Genomic DNA, 24,109 nt, shown 5'->3' with positions numbered 1-24,109 from the left:
AAGTGAACAGCCGACATGACTGATACCCAGATGAACTCCACAACAGTAACTGAAGCTGAAGAAACACTGAACACCTCGATGCCTGTAAAACCCAGACTGGGGAGAGGGTTGGCTGACATGGAGGAAGATGATACTGAGGATGACTCCTTATCTTTTCATGGTGCAACTTTGGTGTATCCACTGTAGTATTTAATTTCCATGTGTCGTATTTACTTTACTACTTCATTATCAGCATTACTTATTGTTTTTCTATTCTAGTTTAGTATAACTAACTTTCTTTTTTAAGTAATATCTCACATTTTATGGTGTAAAATGTTCAAATCAGAGATACTCCAGCAGAGATAGTTAAAAAAAATTAGATTATTTTAGATGGAAATACTCAGTACTTTCTTTAACACAAACCAGTTGTGTTTTACCCTTTAAAAATTAACATTTACCATAGAATTATCACAGTAGAAGAGTTAGTTATTTACTTTTCAACAGTGGTTTTTAACAGTTTACCTGCTTCTGGTACAATCATGTGGAATGTTTAACAATGTGGTGTGTGAAAAATAAACTTTTTATGGTGATGTTTTGTGAAAATCGTGTGTTGAGTTTGTTCTTCTACAACCAAACTGCCAAAACAAACAAAGAAATCATTTCTGCTTTAATCACAGTGAAAGACACTTAGATATATTAGATCACAACAGTGAATATTTGATGAAGTAAACAGTATACTTAAAATGAATTTTATCCCAAACGTATGTTCTTGATATTTCAGTTCATGCAAATCATGCTAGAAGGTGTTTATAAAACTGAATTCTGGATTAATCATATGATCTGTGTTTGTTCTGTCTCATCAGGCTGTTTGTTGGTGTCACAGGGGGAAGATTGAAAAGAACATTGTGACAAAGAAAGCAGATCTACAGCAGCAGCTAAATCTAAAACCTGACCCCTGGAGGCCCTGGGGGAGGGGGTGAGAGGAGAGGAGAGCTCCAGGCCTATTATGGGATATTTTTGGAGGGGAGGGTGGCGAGGGGAGCCTCTATTTGGAAATGGAGGTGGATGTTAGAGGTGGAAACAGACAGAGGAGGGTCTGACGGGGGGTTGGAGGATCCGGGAGGCTGAATCTTTACGTCACAGCATTGGTTTGAGTCTTGATACCGACACACAAACACAACACACACTGACACACACACACACACACACACACACAGCAGCCGGACGGAGGACAGAGTGTCGACGCAAAGAGGAACCTGTTAAGAGTGCAAAAACGAAGAAAAACGAAAGAAGGCAAAAGAGAGCACAAGGAGAGACGCTGAGAAAGCAATCGAAGGGAAGAAGAGCAGGAGAAAGAGGTAAAATACATCGAATTTCATCACATTAAAGCTCATTAAGTTTGGAACTGAAAGAACTGAAGCCCCTTTGCATCCAAAAATTAACACTTGCAGCTTTATTCCCACAAAAAGTTTCATTAAAGGGAAAAGAAACAACTAATAAATCTTAAAATCTTGCTGTTATTTGACATAAACAATCACATTTGAACTGTACTGTCCCATTAATGAGCATCTATACTAATATTAATACTCAACTGCTGAATGGAAACAATGTGAAGCAGCTGCCAGTTGCTGTGGAGATATTACTGTACTGCAGGAGGTGTCAGTCCTTGCTTATCCAGTCCTGCACTATAAAACACACACACATTCATGCATAGAGTGTGTGTGTGTCAGCACCTATAAATACTCTCATGAGATAAGTAAAGGAATCCAGCTATGAAAATTGATAGAAGTGCTTGTTGGCTCACGTGCAGGCAGATACCATATGTAGATATATGGATATAAATATATATATATATATACACTACCGTTCAAAAAGTTTGGGGTCACCCAGACAATTTCATGTTTTCCATGAAAACTCACCCTTTATCCATGTGCTAACATAACTGTAAAAGGGTTTTCTAATCATCAATGAGCCTTTCAAAACCGTTAGCTAACACAATGTAGCATTAGAACACAGGAGTGATGGTTGCTGGAAATGTTCCTCTGTACCCCTATGGAGATATTCCATTAAAAATTTCCAGATAGAATAGTCATTTACCACATTAACAATGTCTAGACTGGATTTATGATTCATTTAATGTTATCTTCATTGAAAAAAATGCTTTTCTTTCAAACAAAAGGGACATTTCTAAGCGACCCCAAACTTTTGAATGTATATGTGTGTATGTGTTGCACAGTGTCAAGCCCTCTATCCACCCTGACGTCCTCCCTATGTTTTGTGCTATATGCTATATAGTGCTGCACATGTGGTAGACAAAACAACAGAAACGCCCTATAAACATAACACAGCACAGTCTGTCAGTCATGTATGTCTTTTGGTAAATCTCGTAATATTCTCTCACGTCCGTTAAAGGTCCTACAGCGATATAAGTATCTTAACAGTGGATAACGAAACAACATACGTTAGGTTTATCTGGTCTGTCGTTATGGTTTCTCTCAGCTCTACATAATGTTTCTGCAACTCGCTGATGTTTTCTGACCTGAAACTTTACTCACGCTGAAGCTTTCAGGTCAGAAAACCCAAACACTTTGCCCTCAGCGTTTCTTTTCAGCCACTACATGCAGTTGGTTTCAGTAAAAATGCTTTAAAATGAACTGTATGCACCTGCTCAGAGATAAACAGCAGACAGACTGAGTTTGCAACCAGCTAGTGAAACATTTAGGAAGACTAAGCACCTAAAGAGCCACAGAATTCCATCATGAGGTGGAGACCAAAACCAGAGATACAAGTGACCATGACCGACTCTAAAGTCGCAACTGCATGCTAGCGATTCCAAGGACTTTTATGCACATTTATAAGAATCATGCTATCATAAAAGATGAATGTAAACCGCAAAATTTAAAAACTTTAATTTTACAGTAAGGTGTTTACGCTTAGAGGAAATACGCTTTACGCTAGAGGTGATGATTTTTGACTTTTGTGGGGAAAAAAAGCAAATATGAACCTTTATTGAATAAGTTCCAATATCCAAAACATTTAATCGTCAGATATTTTCTGCTTCTTCTGCTGTTTTCACCTCCGGACAGAATGAAACATGGCTCATACAAACTAACTAAAACTAAATAAAAAACTTACAGAAAACAATTCCCTTCACTTTTCTAGCATTAATGGACAAAGTTTTTTTTGATTCTTCATCGTCCTAAAGGTTTTTTACTACGCAGCCAAGTTTATTCCCTCCAAAGCAAGTAATGCAAAAAAGACTAATTCTATTTTTCATTTTTTATATTTTCACAATTACTAGCTTTGGAAATTTAATGGATTTTGTGGTGTTCACAGCTTGGTCAATGGCCAATATAATGGCTCTTTTGTTGACATTTTGTTCATAAGATTGATATAAATCTCGAAGTTTTACATTGAAGCCAGGAGGCAGTTAGCTTAGCTTAGCATAAGCCATTAGGCAGTTAGCCTAGCTTAGCATAAAGACTAGAAACAGCTAGCCTCACTCTGTCTATAGCTCAAAAGTACACCTGAACCCCCAAATTTGAGGCAGAATAATCTTCCATTGCTTGAATGTTTTTGATTCAGTACCAGAGAGTTTTGCTTTTTCTGAATTCAGTTTTTCATTTGTAGGTGGTAGAATGTTTTTTTTTCTCTCAGAAGTCACATAGTTTTGCTAAAAAAACAACAACAATAGTCTGCTGACAGCACAATGACATTTATTCCTTTTTCTGCTGGTTGACATCCGAGTAACAAACATCAAACCAGAACAATAAAAACATTCAGTGAATCAGTAGACTGTAGTTCTGTTGAGCAGCTCCACAGTGTGAAAGTTACATAATTTAATTGGAGAGACTCAGTTATTGTTCTGCAAATAGTTGTTGGAAAGAAAACAAAATGCTTCTCTTAATATTAGCTGTTGGCAAAATGCTGCAAAGCTTGATGCATTTGGAGCAGCTTCATTCACAAGAACACTTAGGTGGAGGGTTAAAAACAAAAAGCAGGAGCCTCCAGAACTTAGATTACTCCTCCTTTACTTACACCGAAAAACTGGTTATTTTTCTTTTTAAATGACACATAAACACACAACTACTGCAAATTAATCTGCAATTATGATCTGCTAATTTTCCGTTCACCTCGAATCAAGCTGTAATTTTTTAGTCTATGAGATGAAATCACTGTTGTATGAATTTAAACATCAATTTAGCATTTAAAGTAGGTTAAAGGATGAGAATAAATATGTGCAAGTCATAAAATAACTAGTCCACTGGGGCAGTGAGTTAAAGCTGACATTTAAAGCACCTGGACGATGGCAGCGATATTTCTGTCCAGCTGGATGTTTACATTAATAGCACTCAGAGTAATCTATTACACAAATGGATTCCTACATTTAAGTGCAAAGAGTTTTATTTAAGCCCAAGTCTGCAGGAGCGTCTGAATATTTTGTAAATTTGTGAACTTCTAGTGCCTCGGTGTTTGTCTTTGTCACTAAAATCTCCACTTTAAGCTTTAAAAACGGTCTTTATTCTGGTTCTGGTATCTGCAGAGTATCTGGGTCAGTCGACAAACATCTAACCCGTTTCTGACTTCTGTGACCTTTTGGAATTTGGTTACATTTTCCAAAACATTTCGTACTGAGTTTCTCATGTAAGAATAACGCAGGAACATATGAAGTATTTTAAAGCATGAAAAATATTAATACCTCTTTATTTTACATCTGTTTCTAGTAACTGCTCAAAAGTTTTACAATAGTTTTACAACATTCATGTAAAATAAAGTTATTGTAGTTGGTTTAGTGAGTTGTGTTAAATGTGTAGTTGTTAATTGGCACTGCTCCATTTCAATAATCCAGGTAAATATTTTTTTGCAATGTAAAAGATGACTTTTAACAAATTCACATTTTTTTGAGGGAAAGAAAAACACAAGGATACAGGGAATTTAAAAAACACATACACTGAAGCACAAATATTATATTAATGCTATTTATATCACATAAATAAACTGATATTTTAGTTGTGTTAAAACTGCCCTCGTTGTTCCAGTGTTCTATTTAAAAGCCAAGTAAAAATTACATTAGAAATGTAATGTTACCAGCATGACCAGTCACTTGTACTTCATTAAAGTAGCAGTTACATAGATTAGACTCTAAACACAAGTCTATCTTTAAAGAAAAAATAACACAAAACAATAAAAGAAAATACAAGAACACAAAACATGCCTTAAAGCGTAAATATATCCAAATGCTACATGTAGATATACACAAAAATACCTTGGAGGTCCAACAAAATTAAGTTATTCTACCTTGATACTTGATTAAAATGATTAAGCTGAGAGTAACTTACACTTTAATACTTATAGTTTGTCTTAAGTAACGTTTTTCATATAATTTACAGAAATTGTACATTCTGGACAATAAATCTTTACTAAACTATCAGGGAGGCATTCCAATGATATGCTTTTCTAATGATGATCTCAGACTGGTACTAAGTCCTCAGTGGTGTTTTTAAAGGAGATGCTGCAGCTGGTTACTGTATATTTCTATGCTATGATGATGATGGTGGTGGTTGGAGGGCTGAGGTCTGGTTCCCAGTTTGGTGGATGACAGAGCAGCTGCTCGACGCTCTAACCTTGGTCCTAGATATTTCTGACAGCTGATCCAAGCACAGCAAAGATTATTTTACCTCACTCACCAAGTTTGTTTCAAACGTTGTACATCATCTGAAATAACAGTTTATGAGATCGTCAATAAATGTTTCTGGATTCCTCGTAAATGAGAAATTAAAAGTAACACGAGGCGCAATGCATAGTGGATTTGTTGCCAGCCAGGACAATGTCAGGCACATTGTAAGTTTGACCAGATGGAAATCTGAACAACTATTTAATGGATTAATGTGATTTATATGCTGCAGACGTGTCTGCAGGACGAATACAAAGGACCTTGATGATCCCCTGACTTTACCTTTAGCCTCACCAGTAGGTCAAGTTTAGATGGAAGCAACAAACAGACAGTGAAGCTGAAGTCTTTTCAAAGCCATGTAGCATGTAAGACTAGAGGTGGCATGGCTCAGTGGGTAGAGTGGCTGTCTTGTAACTGAAAGGTTGCTGGTTCAATCCTCGGCCCATTAAGCTCATGTTGAGGTGTCCCTGAGCAAGACACCGAACCCCTAATTGCTCCTGGTGGGTCGTGGTTAGTGCCTTGCATGGCAGCTTCCGCCATTAGTGGGTGAATGTGCTGTATCATGTGAAGCGCTTTGGATAGAAGCACTATATAAATACAACCATTTTATAAGACATTGTCACAGACCTGATATCAAGAGAGTCTGGAAAAGGCAGATTTAAAAACAAAATGTTTCTTTTTTAAATGTTTTTTTGTTACCTTTTTTTGTTTAAAACAAATGAGCAAACTTATTTTAATTTTTTAAAGTGGAAATTTAAATGACTGATTTAAAGGTGTGATAAAATACCACAACAATTTCACTAGCATCAATGCCTGTTGATGCTACTGCTGTTCTGCTAAGTTATGCTAGTTAGCTTTTAGCAGGACTATTTTATCTTGTATTACTTGTTTCGCCGTCATTATTAAATATGTGACTCTAGTCCTATTCATGTTATAAACAAATTCAATTCTTAAACTGTTGCAGGAATACAACTTAAATTTCAGGAAATGGAGTTAAATATAGCTTTAGCTAAGGCTAGCAACAAGCCTAGATGTAATCACAACAGTTTGCTTTTTGTACCAAATGGCACAGTATATTGCATAAGTATTTTTTAAAAACCAAATAAAAAGTCTAGTTGATATATAAAAAAATCTCACCAACTGTGCCGTTTGTGTTTAGATCGCAATGATCCCCCAAGTTTTTCTCTAGCACCGCTATGCTAGCATGGGTTTAAAGTGACATATCTCAACACTATTAAACGCTTAACGACTAAATTTTACACAGATGTTCACCTCTCCTCAATGTAAACAGTTTGTCCAAAGCTTTGGTTTATGGCTAAATATCTGCAAAACTCAAAACATTTCCTTCAACTTTAGCTGTAGTTTGTATTTAGTGCTCATTAGCAGATGTCAGCATGCTAAAAAGCAAAAGTATTTACCGTAGCTCCTAGCAGGTAACTGTAGGAGCTAAAACTAAATTTGTCTTCTACTAAAGTCAGCTATGTTAATCGGTTTTCTTTTATCTGCTAGTGTTTTTAAAAAATACATTTCCAGCATTGAATATAAGTAAACGCTATGCTTACAAATACTACTATATTTATATGATAAGCTACATATTTTTATAGCTTTCGTATTGGCGCAAACAAGCAGGACAATATAGTTTGTTATGTAGTACTTTGTATTGATAGATGTAAATTAGAATGTAAAAGTCAATGTGGACTTTTATTTGACAGTGAAGTTGATAAAATTACCAAAACCTTCCAGTAATTAGCACTAAATTTCAAACCCCACTGTTTGTACCTGCAGCATACATTTATGACTGACTTTCTCCTTTCTAATGTTAGTTTTAATCAGCCAGATATGATATTGTTGTCCTCATTACACCCTCAGTTGTATCACCTCTCCTCATTTTTTATTTCTTCTATGATTATTACACCAAGAGGGTCACATTCACAGATTTAAGTGTCTTAATGCTGCAGCATCTGATGTAATTAGATTAAAAATTATCCTGCCTTCTGGATGTTTCAACTGTTTAGAAGTGATTGCGACATCCTCTGAAGCCTGTACAGTCTGTAACTGTGAGCTCGTCCTCTTCATATGACACCGACAGCAGCTGCTGCTGCTCCTGTACTGTCCTGCCTCCAACCACAGCTCTGTCCATGTGTGGAGTGTGTTGGTCCTATTTAAAGGTGTAGAAAGAGAAGTGAATCATCCATACATCCGTGGTCAGTTGTACTTCTGTCACTGGTGCCGGAATAGTTTTTCCATGAGGCCAGTAGCTTACAACTAACACCAGACCGGTATTTTGATTACCTGAGAGGTTGGAGAGATTCAGGTTTCAGAAGCAGTGAAATCATACTAGTAGCAACTTCAGCAGTAATTCAAATTACAACCAGAAAACGTCACTGAAGAGGAAGACCAACCATCATCTGCAGCAGAAGACTGAACATGAGAAACATGGCATTCCCCTCATAGACAGTAGTATAAAACGGTTAAATAGGATATTTAGAAACAGAGAAATCCCTCTGAATATGCCAGAAATCGAACTACGTATTTCTCTAAACGTATCTAAATATACACTGCTCAAAAAAATTAAAGGAACACTTTTAATCTAAGTATTGCATCAAATCAGTGAAACATGTGGGACACTGATCTGGTCAAGTAAGTAAAAGAGGGGCTTTTTAGTCAGTTTCAGCTGCTTTGGTGTTCATAAAATTAACAACAGATGCACTAGAGGGGTAACAATGAGACAACCCCCAAAACAGGAATGAGTTTACAGGTGAAGGCCACTGACATTTTTTTCCTTCCTAATGTTTTCTGACCGTTTTTCACTAGTTTTGCATTTGGTTAGGGTCAGAGTCACTTCTGGTAGCATGAGGCAATACCTGGACCCTGCAGAGGTTCCACAGACCATCCAACTCCTCCAGGATGGCACATCAATGCGTGCCATTGCCAGAAGGTCTGCTGTGTCTCCCAGCACATTCTCAAGCGCATGGAGGAGATTCCAGGAGACAGGCAGTTAGTCTGGGAGAGCTTGACAGGGCTGTCGAAGGTCCTCAACCGATCTGCAGGACAGGTATCTGCTCCTTTGTACAAGGAGGAACAGGATGAGCACTGCTATAGCTCTACAAAATGAGCTCCAGCAGACCACTGGTGTGAATGTCTCTGATCAAACAATCAGAAAGAGATGTAATGAGAGTGGTCTGAGGGCCCGACATCCTCTAGTGCCCGCTGTGCTCGCTGACTGGCACCGTGGAGCTCGGCTAGCATTTGCCAGAGAACACAGGAATTTGCAAGTCCACCACTGGTGCCCTGTGCTTTTCACAGATGAGAGCAGGTTAACCCTGAGCACATGTGACAGGCATGAAAGGGTCTGGAGAAGCCATGGAGAACGTTATGCTGCCTGTAACATTGTTCAGCATGACTGGTTTGGTGGTGGGTCAGTGAGGGTGTGGGGAGGCATATCTATGGAGGGATGCACAGACCTCTACAGGCTGGACAATGGCATTCTGACTGCCTTTGGGTATCAGGATGAAATCCTTTGACCCATTGTCAGACCCTACATTGGTGCAGTGGTCCTGGATTCCTTCTGGTGCACGACAATGCCCAGTCTTATGGGGTAAGAAAACTCATGCAGTTCCTGGAGAATGAAGGAACTGATACCATTAGCTGGCCCCCATGCTCACCTGACCTGAATCCAATAGAACACCTTTGGAACATTATGTTTTGTTCCATCCGACACCATCAGGTTGCTCCTCAGACTGTCCAGGAGCTCAGTGATGCCCTGGTCCAGTTCTGGGAGGAGATACCCCAGGACACCATCTGTTGTCTCATTCAGAGCTTGTCCCGGCATCATCAGTCATGCATACAAGCACCTGGAGGACATACAAACTACTGAATACCATTTTGAGTTGGTGCCAAGGAATTTCAGCAACATGGACTAGCCTGCCACATCAGTTTTTCACTTTGATTTTGGGGTGTTTTGAATTTAGCCCTCCTGTGGAGTTGATAATTTTCATTCCCATCAAACAATGTGGCACTTTTCATTCCTAACACATTATCCAGTCCATATCAATGCTAATATCAGTTTGTTTTTCCCCCGTATTGAAATATGATGTATTTTCAAAGTGTTCCTTTATTTTTTTGAGCAGTGTATATTTAACTGTATCAAATTCAAAAGACTTCAAAAGCACAATAATGACAATCTTAAATTTGAGTTAGATAATGAAGAAGATGAAGAGTTTACTTAGTGCAGCACTGACGGAAGTAAATGTAGCACATACATGTTTGACCTCTGATTGGTTAGGTTTAAGCGCATAAACTAGTCACGTTTAGGGGGAAAAAATCTGAATTTTGGATAAAATGGAGGATCTTTGCTGCAGCAGAAAACATATGGTTAATGCTATTGAACACTTAAAGTTAAATCAAAGGTTGACTTTTGGTTTAAAGTCTTAGTTATCTCTCTTTGAACACCCAATGTTTTGTTGAACCATCCATCCACCCCGATCTCCTCACATGTTTGTTTTTTTTTCCTACACTACACTATCTTACTTTTTCCGTTGGTCCTACTTTCATTTATATTAGTTATTGCATTATTTTATACCAGTAGATGGTGCTGTTACAATAAAATGCACACATTAGACATAAAAAGCTGCTAGCAAGACTTACCTATTGTGTATTTTTGTGGAATGACTGCACAAAACTTTATGCTAAAAACTTAATCACGTTTAAAGTTTTGCTTAGATGTTGACAATGCTAACATGCCAATTCTAAGGTAAACTTATCCTAAGTGCTAAAGTCACAATCAAAGTCTTGCTTAGATGTTCACAGGGCTAACACACTAATGCTAAGTTAAATTTATGCTAAATGCTAAAGTCACGTTTACAGTCATGCTGAAATGTTCACAATGCTAACATGCCAATGCCAAATAAAATTCAAGCTAAATGCTAAGGCCACATTTAAAGTCGTGTTTAGATGTTCACAATGCCAACATACCGGTGCTAAGGTAACATAGCGGTGTGTTCGTTTAGTGAGCTAGTATCCTGGTTAAAGTAGTAAACATGTGCTAGGGGTTATGGACGAGAAAGAAACTTTGACTGTTGCTTTGAAACAGGAAACAAACACTGGTCTCTGTAAACGTCCAGTATTTTGTTGACCCATCCCTCCACCCAGACCTCCTCCTCCTAGTGGAAACTTAGTGGCAAATAATAGAACACAGTTTTATTTTCTACCTTTGCTCCTGTCATTATTTAGAGTGTGCTGCCACAATGAAATATAACAGGGTTACAAGCATGACCAATCCTCACAAAAAGTTTAGGTTTCTGGCACAAAGTTGCAGTTAGAGTTCTGTTTTTATATGTGGATTAAATTTATGACACATTTGCAGCTGACTTCTGGCTAATGTTGTGGAAAACAGTCGATTTTTGATTTTATTTTCAGTAACTGAAGTACAGAAGACTCATTAAAGTGAAAGAAGATCATGTGTGTTTGATAAAGAGTTCAGATTCTTTGGTCACTTTTAATTCCCGGCTTTTCTATCACAACATTGAGGTCATCAGAACTTGGCTCAGCTGATTATCAACAAACACTGAGCCAGATTTATCTTTATTCATCACTACATGACTCACTGCTGAACATTTGAGGGTCAAAGCAGCTTCAACTTCAGGTTCAGAAAGAAAAACCCGTCACATATAGCACAGGAATTATATTTGCTGTTTGCGTTTTTGTTTGGAAATCAAAAACAATCACACAGATTTTGTTTTATTTAATTTTACATACAAAAAAATAAAATCAGGCAGAAAATTGCTCCAATTTTTGGTTTTTGCAGATGTGGACAGATGGTAGAACGGCATTTTCAGAGTAAGAAACAGAGATCTTTGAGTTTATTTTTCTCATTTTTCACTTGGAAATCAAAACTTAACAAATCTTATTGATTTTACTTCCCATTTGATTTAAAATTGAAGAACAAAAAAGCCACATGACATCAGTTTTTGGCTATCAAACAAAAACAAAAAAGTTGAATGGAAGAAATGAATGGTAGATTATCAGCTGATTTCCAGACTGTCTACCTTTTGTATTTGAAGCTTAAAATTAGGAAAAAATGTTAATCTGCAGTCACAGAGTTTGTAGACTTGCACAGTTTTCAGTTTTTTCTGTTATTTTTATCTGAAATGACAGAAAAAGCAACAACAGTAATCTTTTGTTCACACACAATCAAATCAGTAAGATGTAAAAAGTGCAAAAAAACGTGTAAAATTTAGGGTATACAACCCTCTACCCTCCATGTATGCCCTCCACAGCAGCCTCTCGGCTCTGATCTGCTGCCGTCTGCAGACTTCGGCTCATTGCGAACATAAACAGGATTCCTCAGTGCCTCTGTGGGCGAAACACGAATGCAGCTCTAAACCACAAACCCGACCCTGAGCTGAGCTGAGCTTCGTTTCTGGACACTCGCTGCTGTCATTCACAGCGTCCGAACCTCGGTTTGTCCTCCAGTGATCCTCCGCAGGGTTTAGGAGAAAGGTGTTGATTCTCAGCCGGTGTTTGTTGTGTTGATCTGAGTCATGGATTAGCAGAGAAATGTTCATCTGTCAGTGGGATGGCGTGGCCTCAAGTGACCAAAACAGTACAAGGGAGGAGATTAATGGAGGTCGTTTATCAAGAGGAACATCAGAATATAAAGACACTCTGTCATGGAGGAGTTTTGGCTCTGGAATTACAGAAAAAAGAAGAAAATTAATTAGAAAATGTATCAAAAAGCCTTTAAAATGCATTATTTACTCCTCAGTTTCTCAGAAAAAGCGGGGTTTTACGTTAATGCACAATTTTCTGCTGATGTTCGATTAATTTTGGCTGTTTCATGTGCAAAATTTCTGTCTTTTTTTATTATTAGCTTCTACCTGCAATAGAGAAAGGTGCTATCATGCATTTATTAGGATCTTTGTCACATTTCACCCAATTAAACAGAATTAATCACTGGATTTCTTTGTGCTAAAGTCTTAAATTACGCCTAAAGAAGTTGTTTATTGCATATTTAAATGTGAATATTTAAGGTTATAGGAGACTATTTGATACAAAAAAGTTTTAAGACACTTTAGCGCCCAATACTAGTTTTTGGGGGCATTTTGTTTACACATTTATTCACAATTTATATTAAATTTCTAATTTTATGATACTTGTTAGAGTCACCTGCAACATTGTTTTTTGTTTTTTTTTGCTATCAGAGATGCATTATGGTAGCATGGAGTCACTGTTGAAAGTGCGAATAGATTTAAAAGTCAATAATTAGTAACATTTGGGATAAACTAAATAGATTTTTATTCTGTACTGGAACTGATGCAAACTCGTGGCTGACTGGAAGTTTAAAAACACTTTAAAATATCTATAAATTGTGATAGGTTTTGTGAAGATCTGCCACCAAGTTTTTAAAATTCATGACAAAAGCTTGAACTTTTTGACCAATAGTGCCTTTAATGATGCAGCTTTTAGCAGTTGGTCAATTATCAGATCTGATGTTTAGCAACTTTATAATTTTTACTGATTCTCAATGAAATAAACAAAAGAAATGCACACATTCACAGCTCAATTAACAACCAATGAGTACAAATGCATGTCAGTTCTAAATATCTGCCCTGAATAAACATATGGATCGACACATTTACAGTTAAACATGTATAAACTTTACTTTATAAATGCCTTAAATGAGTCTTTTTTTCTCTATCATTTATATTTAAGTCCTTTTCTGTTCCTCTTTCTTTCAGGTGCTGTGTGTGTTGAAGTGAAACCACCAACAAACTCCAAAACTATCTCCACACGTTGATCTAAAGCCACCAGTTCAGTCCAACAAACTATTCTTTCTGTCCTGAAGAAGACAAAACCAAAGCGTTAGTGCTACTTATTGCAAAGTAAGTTCCTGTTGGCTCTTTAGTGAGTGGAATTTAAACTGTGAAATACAAAAAAAATAGCATAAAAAACACTTTTGTTGTCAGAAAAAAACATGGTAAAAATGATGGAAAACTGTAACATTTAAAAAAACTGTAAAAATACTCAAAAAAGGAGAATATATCTGTAAAATAATTCTATTTTTTAGCTGATTTAATACAGTTAAATGATGTAATTTTTCAGTAAGACATTGCAAAAGAATACATTTCTCAAACTATAGATTTTTGTGGACATTATTTACAGTTTTGACCTGTTTTGTAATCGTTAATGTGTAAATTAAAGCTTTTTTCTGTGATTTTATGAACAAAACAAGGAAATTAACTGTACATTTTCAACAAACTTAGATTTAGATTTTTCCAGTGTAGGTCAGTTCCTAAGATGTTGTTTACTAAATTTAACTTCATATCTTCCACAGTTGAACGATGGCCCCAAAGAAGAAGGCCTCCCGTCCAAAGAAGGCTGCCGTGGAAACCATGTCTCAGGTCGCCATGGAGACAGTCGCCGCCCCTCTGAAGGTGGAGAGCCGCGGCGACGGTGTGGTGGTGATGGAGAGCGGTGTGAAGAAGATCGAGCAGATGGCGGCGCTGGACATCGCCCAGCTGAACAGCCTCAACCTGCCCCTGCCGCCGCCCGTCATCAAGCCCGGGGAGAGAGGCCTCGGCCTGGGCAGCGAGCTCACCAGACCACTGCATGGAAACTCACTGCTGGAGGAGCTCAGCAAGATGCGCCAGGAGAAGTTAGCTCTGATATAAACAGATCTCTTCATCAGGGGTATTGTGTCCTGAGTTGTTGCATCAGATCTCCTTTAATCAGTGTTTCCTCCTCAGGTTCCTGACTGATCTGGAGTTGGCCTGTAAGACGAAGGCCTTCGACGTCCACAAACTGGTCATTTCCTCCGTCAGTCAGTACTTCAGAGAGATTCTGGCCAAAGATCCTAGCATGAAGCGTCTGGAGCTGCCCTCCCTCTCACCTCTGGGTACGTTCAACTCATCAAAAGTAAAAAAAAAATGAAGTCTGTTTAAACACTCAACAACATGCTGTTTATCAAAAACATCAGCAGAGAGAGTCTTTCAAGTACTGAAGCTCCTTCTAGACACCCAAACATCATGCATCCAGGGTGGAGGTGGTCATCTTCCTAGCAGTTTCTAGGTGTTTTTGCATTGTATAAAGTCCTGTATCTATATGGAGACAGAACAACTATTACTAGAAGTGGAGATAAAGTCTTTTACAATGCCACAAATCTTTAAAAACAAAAACAAAATTTTAATTTCTTCATTAATTTCACAGATATTAAAAAGCCTGAACTCAACACGTACAACATTTACAGATGTAACCGATACTGTAAAGTAACAATGGCTTCACATGATATAGAAATTTTATTATTTACATCTTAACAAACTCTACAAACTTTTCCACTCTGTGCTCCACATCAACTCTAGCAAGATGTTTCACCATGATGAGGGTGTTGTTCAACACCTTGCTGCTCTTTTTACTGTTTTAAAGCCATCTGCATTTATTTTATTGATTCAGAATGGTTTATTTTCCTCTACATGTCTGAATTTTTGTCAGCTGAGTCACCTAAGGCTTCTCAGTTGAGTAAGGGAGCACAATTTTTAATACATTTTTTAAAATCAAATCTGGTGTAATGTTTGCAATTTTTTAAATGAGACCTGCAGAATAAACTAATTTTCAGGAACTATCATGATTATCAACTTACATGTCATTAATTTTTGAGATGGAGAGTTACTCCGCCAAGGAACGTGGCACAGTTCTGTCGCAATGGCGGTGGTTTGTCTGTCTGTCCTTCTGTCTGTTAGCAAAATTACTCAAAAATGGAATAACAGATTTGGATGAAGTTTTCAAGAAAGGTCAGAAATGGCACAAGGACCAAGTGATTAGATTTTGGCAGTGATGCTGCTTATAGTCTGGATCCATGGATTTGTTAAATATTTCTGTATCATTGCGAGATAGCGGCACGGCATCGCTGTAACCATGACAACAAGTGAACACTACATCAGCTGATCACATGATTGTGATCCTACTACAAATTCACCGCTGTGGACTTATCAGGACTTATACCCATCAGAAATGATACAAGGAACAATTAATCAAATTGTGGGGGTGTTTCTGAGTCCCATCAATTCCCGCTGTCCACTACATATTTAGGTCATGCGATTTAGTATCCATACGTAACGTACACATGGAGAACACATGCCTGTGCTCAGCGCAAGATCATGTTGTTTGTGGGTACATCTATATTAAATGAACAAATTCCATAATGTCGAAATTTCTGATCATCAATAACTAATAAAGAAAATGCTGACTGCTTTTCTAGATACATATGGTTCGTTGAAGGACTGTTGGAAAGTTGAAAATTCAACACTTCAGTTGATTTTTACAGTTTCTGGCTCTGATAAATGGTGTCATTTAGGTATTTTGAAAAAGATAACGTGCTTTTAACTTTAACTTAACTTTATTTATTTGGACGGGACAGTGCATATTGATGAACAAACAATCTCATACTAGTTGCCATAAGGTTGTAGTAAATACGCCAGATTTAACACAAGGCTAATTTATATCCGTTGTCCTAAATCCTACAACGGATCCCACCTGCATGTTCTACAGTTCAGAAGGTTAATGTGAGTTTTTATGCTGACGACTGCTGGTTGTTTGTCTGCAGGTCTAGCCAACGTCATCACCTTCGCCTACCTGGGTCGTGTCCACATGTCCCTCTACACCATCGGCTGCACCGTCTCGGCCGCCGCCACCCTGCAGATCCCTCAGCTGCTCAAGATGTGCATGGACTTCCTGCTGGCCGAGCTCAACGTCCAGACCTGCGTCTACATCTGGAACATCGCCGCAGCCTACGGCCTGCTGCCCGTCTGCGACGCCGCCCGGCGCTTCGTCCTGGAGAACTTCATTCAGTTCGCCGAGACGCCGCTGTTCACCCAGCTGACCCTGGAGCAGATCTCAGCCTTCCTGCAGGACGACTCGCTGGTGCTGCCTTCAGAGGTCACAGCCTTCCAGGTCAGAGGTCAAACAAAGCATCAGGACCTGTTGATAAATCAGAGTTCCTGCTTATTCTGAGGTCCATTTTAAACCAAATTAAAATGAGAAGTTTATTGCTAAATGCTGAATAATAACTCACACATTACACATTCAGCATTATTTTGCTCTGTCAGAGACCTGTCTTATCTTATTCTGAATCTTTTTCTATTCAGTTTAACTTGTTTTATTTAAAAATTAGTTTATTTTAATATTATATATGTTTAAAATTGTGTTTTTTCCCCCCCATCTCATGTCAGGTCAATGTAAGTCTGTGTTCTGTGTAAAATTGCAGCACCACTATAAAAAGAAACTACAATTTTTACCTGTAGTTTTTTTAACAATATACTGTCATTTTACAGATTTGATCAATTATGTTAAATTACAGATAATTACAGAAATTTGCATATTTACCTTTAGAAAACAGGTCAAAACTACACATCAACACTATTACTACTAATTTCATGAACAGAAATGTGCTCTTTTACTACATATAAACATAAAATCACTCAGTTTTACAGTATTGAAACCAGCAAATGTGTCTTTATTTTATATATGTTGTTGCAGATATAGGTTTTTAAATTTAAATTTCAAGTTTTTTTGTTGTGTTTTTTCAGCCACTGTTGCTGCCACAATTTTTTAAAGATATTTTTTTTCCAGTGTACAACATTACAATTCCTCTCAGGGGATCAATAAAGTACATAATCTGTCTATCGATCGATTTATTAGCAGCAGTATAACATTCACTTTAATACTGAGTTTATTAATGTGTCCGTTATTTTCTCAGTTAACTTATTACTTGTTTGGTCTCTAAAACGTCCAAAAAAATAAAATTGTCGATCAACGTTTCTTAAAGTCCAAGAAAACAAATGTGTGGTTTTGTCCACAACCTAAAAAACATTCAGTTGACTGTCATAAAGGAGGAAAGAAACCAGAGAGTATTCACATTTAGGATGCTGGATTCAGAGAATTTAGACTTCTTTCTTTTTAAAGATTTCCAAACTAATAAGTTTAAGAGCAAAATAGTTGACTAATTTAATTGCTGACACTTAACCAAACAATCATTGCAGAGCTAATCCGAGCTGAGAAGAAACGTCTGGTCTTCGAGGAGGCGGCTGCTGACACTTCCACTATTAACTCGTCGACCTTCTGGGACTTCCTTCTATTTTCACCCAGACCTAAAAACAGACCTGAGACCAGCTGTTCAGAGCCAAACGCAGATCCATGAATCCAAACCAGCCTCCAGTCACCTGCAGGTCGACTGTGAGCAGAACAAGTTTAACTCAAACTGTACCCGAGGAGGGGCCTTGTTTATTAATATACAGCTTCATTAGAGACGTAAATAGACGAGCAGCTGAGAGGGGAAGAATAATTAATAGATTAGTATTTAGAATCTCAGTCTGTCAATAACTCAACAGCTCTGTGATACTGCACTGGATCGTTTATAGTCACAGTTCCTCTGACCAACAGCTGAGAGTCGGTTTATGGAAACACTCACTGTCCACAAGTTATATTTTATTAACACATGTGGATAATTGAATTCAATAGATTAGTTAGTTTTATGCTTTTTTTCTGTGCATTCTATTATCAATCAGGCCAAGAGTTCAGAATCGGCGATGCTGGACAAGTAGATCAAATAATCTGGAATCATGGATGAGTTGAAGGTGTCACAAAAAGTCTCCTGGCGGTTTCCAGGACAACGGTACTTACCTGACTGCACTGTGCCAAATGTAAAGTTTGTTGGATGGGGAAGTATCGTGTGGGTTGTTTTTCAGGGCTTGGCCTGTTAGCTCCAGTGAATGGATCTCTTAGTGCTTCAGACATTTTGGATAATCTCATGCTCCCAGCTCTGTAGGAACAGTTTAGGGATGGCCCTTTCCTGTTCCAACATGACTGACACCAGCACACAAAGCAGGTCAATAGAGATGTTGATGAGGTAGTTTGGTGTGAAGGAATTTGACCGGACCTCTACACCATAGAACACCTTTGGGATGAATTACAGAGACAGGTCTTCTCGTCCAACATCAGACTTCACAAATGTGCTTTTGGAAGAATGGTCAAAAATTCCCACAAACACTCCTAAAGCTTGTGGAAAATCCTCCCAGAAGAGTTGAGGCTGTTGTAGCTGCAAAGGATGGAACAACTCCATATTAAACTCTACGGACTGAGAATGGGATGTCATTAAAGTTGACGTAAAGGCAAACATCCCAATACTTTGGGCAATAAAGTGTATGTTGTCAGTGTCATCAGTAAAACATCTGCCGACTTTCAGCTGTGAAAAACACCTGATTTTTGTTTCATGTTTTCTCTTGTTCACTGACGTCTCTTCTACTTCCAGCTCGCCATGAAGTGGCTCGACTTTGACGCCACTCGCCAGGTTCACTCCGCCGAGCTTCTGGCCCATGTTCGCTTCGAGACCATCCCGGCCAGCGAGCTGGTGAGTCAGATCCAGCCGGTTCCCCGCATGATGCTGGACCCTCAGTGCCACAGGCTGCTGGTGGACGCCATGAACTACCACCTGCTGCCCTACCAGCAGAACACCCTGCAGTCCCGCCGTACGCAGGTCCGAGCCGCCCAGCAGACTCTGCTAACCATCGGAGGACGTCCATCGCTCACCGAGAGAGCTCTGAGCCGCGAGGTGGGTGTCTATCAAGGAGGCAGATTGGACAAAAATATGTGGACATGTGTGAAAATATGAGTATCAATGTATGTGTAGATTCTCAGTCATCCAGATCATGGTAATCGTATCAGGTTCTTGTAAGTTCTTGAAAGAATCTACAAGAGAAGTCCTGTTGATTTCTACTGAAAAGATGGTCCATAACTCACTTATTCCACCTTGTAAAGCTCATCAGCTGTAAGAACAAATTAATAACTAATAGTGACTCTTGCTGACTTTGACCTCAGGTGCTGTGGAGGGACCCTCGCGATGGAGGAGCCTCCTGGCGCCACCTAACCCAGCTACCCGCTAAGAGCTTCAACCAGTGTGTGGCTGTGATGGACGGATTCCTGTATGTGGCTGGGGGAGAAGACCAGAACGACGCCCGCAACCAGGCCAAACATGCCGTCAGCAACCTGAGCAGGTCGATGGACAGAAGTTATAAATGTTCAAATCACCACAAACCAGTTTTTACATGAAGTATTTGAGGGTCAGCTTTGAGGGGACACTGTTGCTGCATCCTGGGCTTAGCTCCACCCAGTATGTTTGTGATTGGTTTAAAGTGGTGATGCCTTGATCAAGATTGTTTCTTGTTTTGGCCAAGATCAGAGTCATTTAATATTTAACACCTGCCCATACAGACTCTTAATTGATACCTTTATCCTTGACTATACGCACTTTAAGTGTTTTAGATTAGCTGTAGTACCTGGTTGTTCCACCAGGTGGAGCCTCTTACTATTTTTATACTCTAGCAACCCGAGGAGATGATCATTCGGAATAAGGGCAGTTCCATTCCATTAAAGACATGCAGAGAGGATTGTCGGGGTTTAGCGAGCAAAGGGCCACCATGACAAAGACTTCTGTGACAGTTAATGACCTTTATCTGGAATTCATGTGTTTGAGACAAGGACAATGCTTTTGACCACACCGGGGCATGTATGTCTTTGTGAACCAAATGGGTAATCTGACTAAAACAGCAATATCAACCCAGGACAAAAGTCAACTAAGCTTTATTTCTGTTGCTAGTTAATCAATTATTTAATTGATAATACTGCAGATTGTGAAGAAAATTGCTCAAAATTTGCTTTCCTTGTGCCACAAATTGGGCTCTACCTTGATCAGCCCAATCTCGATCTTAGATATTAGATCAGGACATCCAAAGTTTAAAGAACACATAGAGACCATCGTGTCTTTACTCTAATGAGAGAATGATAATGAGCTGCAGACGACCATTTTGAGCTGCAGAATGATCTAACTGTCCACTCTGTAACCCTTTTCCTTCACCAACTCCTCCCTTTACCTCCATCAGGTATGACCCTCGCTTCAACACCTGGCTGCACCTGGCCAACATGCGTCAGCGTCGTACTCACTTTTCTCTGGCTGCCAGCGGAGGTCGCCTGTTCGCCATCGGCGGCCGTAATGTGGAGGGTCTGCTGGCCACCACGGAGAGCTACCTGCCCTCCTCCAACACCTGGCAGATGCGTACGCCCATGGAGGCGCCTCGCTGCTGTCACTCCAGCGCCACGCTGCCCTCTGGTGACATCCTGGTGACCGGCGGCTACATCAACTGTGCCTACTCCCGCTCTGTTTCCTGCTACAACGTGGACACCGACACCTGGACCGAGAAGGCCCCCATGGAGACCCCTCGTGGCTGGCACTGCTCCGCCACCCTGGGAGGGAAGGTGTACGTGGTGGGAGGAAGCCAGCTGGGGCCCGGTGGAGAGAGGGTGGATGTGCTCTCAGTGGAGATCTTCTCTCCAGAAAGTGGATCGTGGAGCCGAGCCGCCCCACTGCCCCTCGGGGTCAGCACCGCCGGTCTGTCGCCGTTGGCTGAGAAGCTCTACCTGCTGGGAGGCTGGAACGAGGCAGAGAAGCGCTACAAGGCTGCGGTGCAGAAGTACGACCCGGCCACCGACAGCTGGTCCATGGCTGAAGATCTGCCTGAACCCACTGTGGGAGTCTCCTGCTGTGCCTTGAACCTGCCGCCTCGCCACGCACCACGCCGGCAACACCGCAACACCCCGGGCCACGAAGAGCAGCAGCAGGCCGGGAAGAACCGCAGCAGAGAGAACAGCGAGGCTCCATCACAAACCACCACTGCGTAGACAGGAGGAACGCTCAACCTCAGGACAACATCTGGATCATGTCTGACATCTTTTCTGTTTAGCACATGTGGAAAAGTCTAATTATTTAACACCTAGAAGGAGTTTTTTCATGAACTTTAGGCACATATAGTTAGTGTAAACAGTATAAAGGTGCAAGACACGGAAAATAAACATCAGCAAGGCTACAATAACCATAATAAAGGATTTTTATTTAATAAGATGGTGTTTTAGAGGCTAAAAATGACTTATAGTGATGAAAACAGTCAGTTGAAGCCAGAAAATGTTACTTCTGTCAAACAGACAACTAAAGTTAAATGCTGAAACAGAAGTTTAGTATCATTAATGACCAGATTCTAGGAGCAAAACATTTCAGTGTTCTGAACTGAAAAGGAGAATTTTTATGGCAGATTAATTCAGAAATCTTTTCATCTTATTTCAGAAGTTACAGTTTCATATTTAATTCCAAACATTGACTCTATTTCGAACAAGCTTTGCTCCTGAACTTGTCCGATTTGATGGTTTCCAGCAAAATTAAAATCAGAGGATAACTAAAGTTGCAACCAGCTGCAGATGCACAAATATCTGTGTTGGTGCTAGGAAAGAGAAAAGAGCCTGCATGGTCCAAAGTGGAGATTTAAGGATGAGTTAGATCGGAGGAGATAAAGGTGGATGAAAAGCAGAGTCGAGCAGGTAGAAGACGAAGGAAGGAACGAAGGGAACAGAGGCTTAATCTGTGCTGGAGGTGGTTCGGTTTGACGTCACTGTGAATCCGCTGGCAGTTTGTGTACAAAGATGTAACTAAACAGAGTGTGTGGCTGTATAAAAAAAAAAAAACGAGCGTGCATGTATGTGTGTGTGTGTGTGTGCACGAGTGAATGATGACATGGTGGAGCGTGTGGAAGCTACAGGAACAAATGAGCCCAAAAAATGCAATAAAGACAATTTCTCACCAGCAAACTTGAAATAATTCTCATAAGAGGACGGAGGTAGGCCAGCAGGAAACAAAACTGTTTCATGATTTATTTATTTAAGGGAAGTAGTGTAGCGCAAATGTGAAGAAAATAATAAAAAAATGTAGATGTAGTGATCAAAAATAAACATTTTATAAGTGAAATGGCGAGAGAGGAACAAATAAATGAATAAAAACAAAGCACGTTGACTTCAATAACTAAGCTTCCCAAGAAATTAAAAAGAGAGAAAAGAAAAATGAAATAAATAAAAATCTGAAAAAATCTAAAAACAAATCCAACAAATAAAGAAGAAAAAAACATCCCATTTTTATTGTAATGAATACAAAAGCAGAACCAGACAGATGTGAGCAGTTTAAATATCTGTGGAGAGTTAATTATAAATATAACGAGATAGAAAAAGCTTCTCTGATTGGCTGAGTCTCTGTATTTGTGTCGGCTCTGGATGAGCTGCTGGTTTCTGTGGAGTTTCACTGAATAAAGATAATCTGATCCAAACATGTCGAGTTTGATTCCTTATTTAAGTGAGCAAACTTTGAATCTGCTCAACTTTAGTCTGCAAGAAAATTCTACGATAGATCTCAGCTAATGTTATTTCTGATAAATGGGTCACGCTAGTATCTGATCCTAACGCTGTGCTAAACATCCACATAAAGTGCAGGAAGTTTTTTCTTCATTCTTTCAACATTGAAAGATCAATTTAATTTGTTTTTTTCACAAAAATTAACAGAAAAAGACTCTTTCATGTCAGAGTGAAAGCAGATTTTTACAGTGATGTCAATTAATCCTCCTGTTGTCCTCATTTACACCAAAAAATATTGTTTAATTGTCTGAAAAAAATCCTAAAATTCTGCAAAATTTTTTTTTCAAAATTTCTGAAAATTTGCAAAACCTTCAGGAGGAAAATTCCAATAATTCCTTAAAAGTTTCACACAAAAGTTATATTTAAAAGAAAACACCCACATTTAGCAAGAAAATTCTTGCAAAAAATTTTTTCAAAAAATGAGTAAAAATCTTCCCAAAAATCCTAAAAATATTTAAAGTGATTACATGTATATCAGGAAAACTTACAATATTTTCTTTAAGAATGTTCTTAAGAAACATTTTTAACATTTTTTTCCACCAAAAAATGTTCAAAGATTTCCCAAAAATGTTGAAAATGTGGACATCAGAAGTTTCACTGTGAAAATCTATATTTTTTCCACATTTTCAAACTTCAAAACGGGTCAACTTTGACCCGCAGGACGACATAAGGGTTAATTAGAAATCCAAAACTATATTTACCCTCTTCAAATTACAGTGTTAGTTGCAGCATTGATTCTGTGTTGGTCTCAATCAACCTGAACATCTGGATGCTGTAATTTTACCTCATTCTTCTTTGTAAAACTGATCAAACTGTCAGGTAACTCATGAGTAAACAACTCCTTTTTAACTACTTTAACCTCGTATTTAGTCTCCAGGTAATTTTTTTTAAAGTGCTGCGTCACACAGCGTCTCCTCAGCAGTAATAAAGAAGTAAAAGCTCTAATAAATATCAAATCTGTCTCCTGATCAATAAAACTTCTCATTTTTTTTATCCACATAACTTAGTTAACCCTTTCAGGGCAACCATTCTTCAAGTCCACAGGACATATTCTTACATTTTTATATGCTGTAGAGCACTTTCATGGAGTATTTTTATTTATTTTACATCAATATTACCATTAAATCCTAAGTTTCAATAATGTTTATTGACTTTTATTTTAACTACTACAATAAATTG

The 24,109-nt window shown here is 38.8% G+C and overlaps 1 protein-coding gene across 3 annotated transcripts; it reads left to right on the top strand.

The window, feature by feature from the left end:
- The first annotated feature begins 1,156 nt into the window (after nucleotides 1-1,156).
- Nucleotides 1,157-22,845, top strand: klhl43 (kelch-like family member 43). Of its 3 annotated transcripts, XM_051955971.1 has the most exons (8): nucleotides 1,157-1,337; nucleotides 13,393-13,536; nucleotides 13,989-14,309; nucleotides 14,401-14,549; nucleotides 16,254-16,600; nucleotides 18,957-19,256; nucleotides 19,523-19,698; nucleotides 20,584-22,845. In XM_051955971.1, exons 3-8 carry the CDS (start codon nucleotides 13,996-13,998, stop codon nucleotides 21,377-21,379), a joined length of 2,082 nt encoding a protein of 693 aa, XP_051811931.1. In that variant the 5' UTR covers nucleotides 1,157-1,337; nucleotides 13,393-13,536; nucleotides 13,989-13,995; the 3' UTR covers nucleotides 21,380-22,845. The 3 variants fall into 3 exon arrangements, with proteins under 3 accessions (XP_051811931.1, XP_022078377.2, XP_051811932.1); XM_022222685.2 differs by lacking the exon at nucleotides 1,157-1,337 and having other exon boundaries at nucleotides 12,280-13,536; XM_051955972.1 differs by lacking the exons at nucleotides 1,157-1,337; nucleotides 13,393-13,536 and having other exon boundaries at nucleotides 13,902-14,309.
- The last annotated feature ends 1,264 nt before the right edge of the window (nucleotides 22,846-24,109 follow it).

Source organism: Acanthochromis polyacanthus, chromosome 11 (genome assembly GCF_021347895.1).
Source record: "Acanthochromis polyacanthus isolate Apoly-LR-REF ecotype Palm Island chromosome 11, KAUST_Apoly_ChrSc, whole genome shotgun sequence".
In the NCBI taxonomy this organism is placed as follows: Eukaryota; Metazoa; Chordata; class Actinopteri; family Pomacentridae; genus Acanthochromis; species Acanthochromis polyacanthus.
This window is presented reverse-complemented; position numbering and strand designations above follow the sequence as displayed.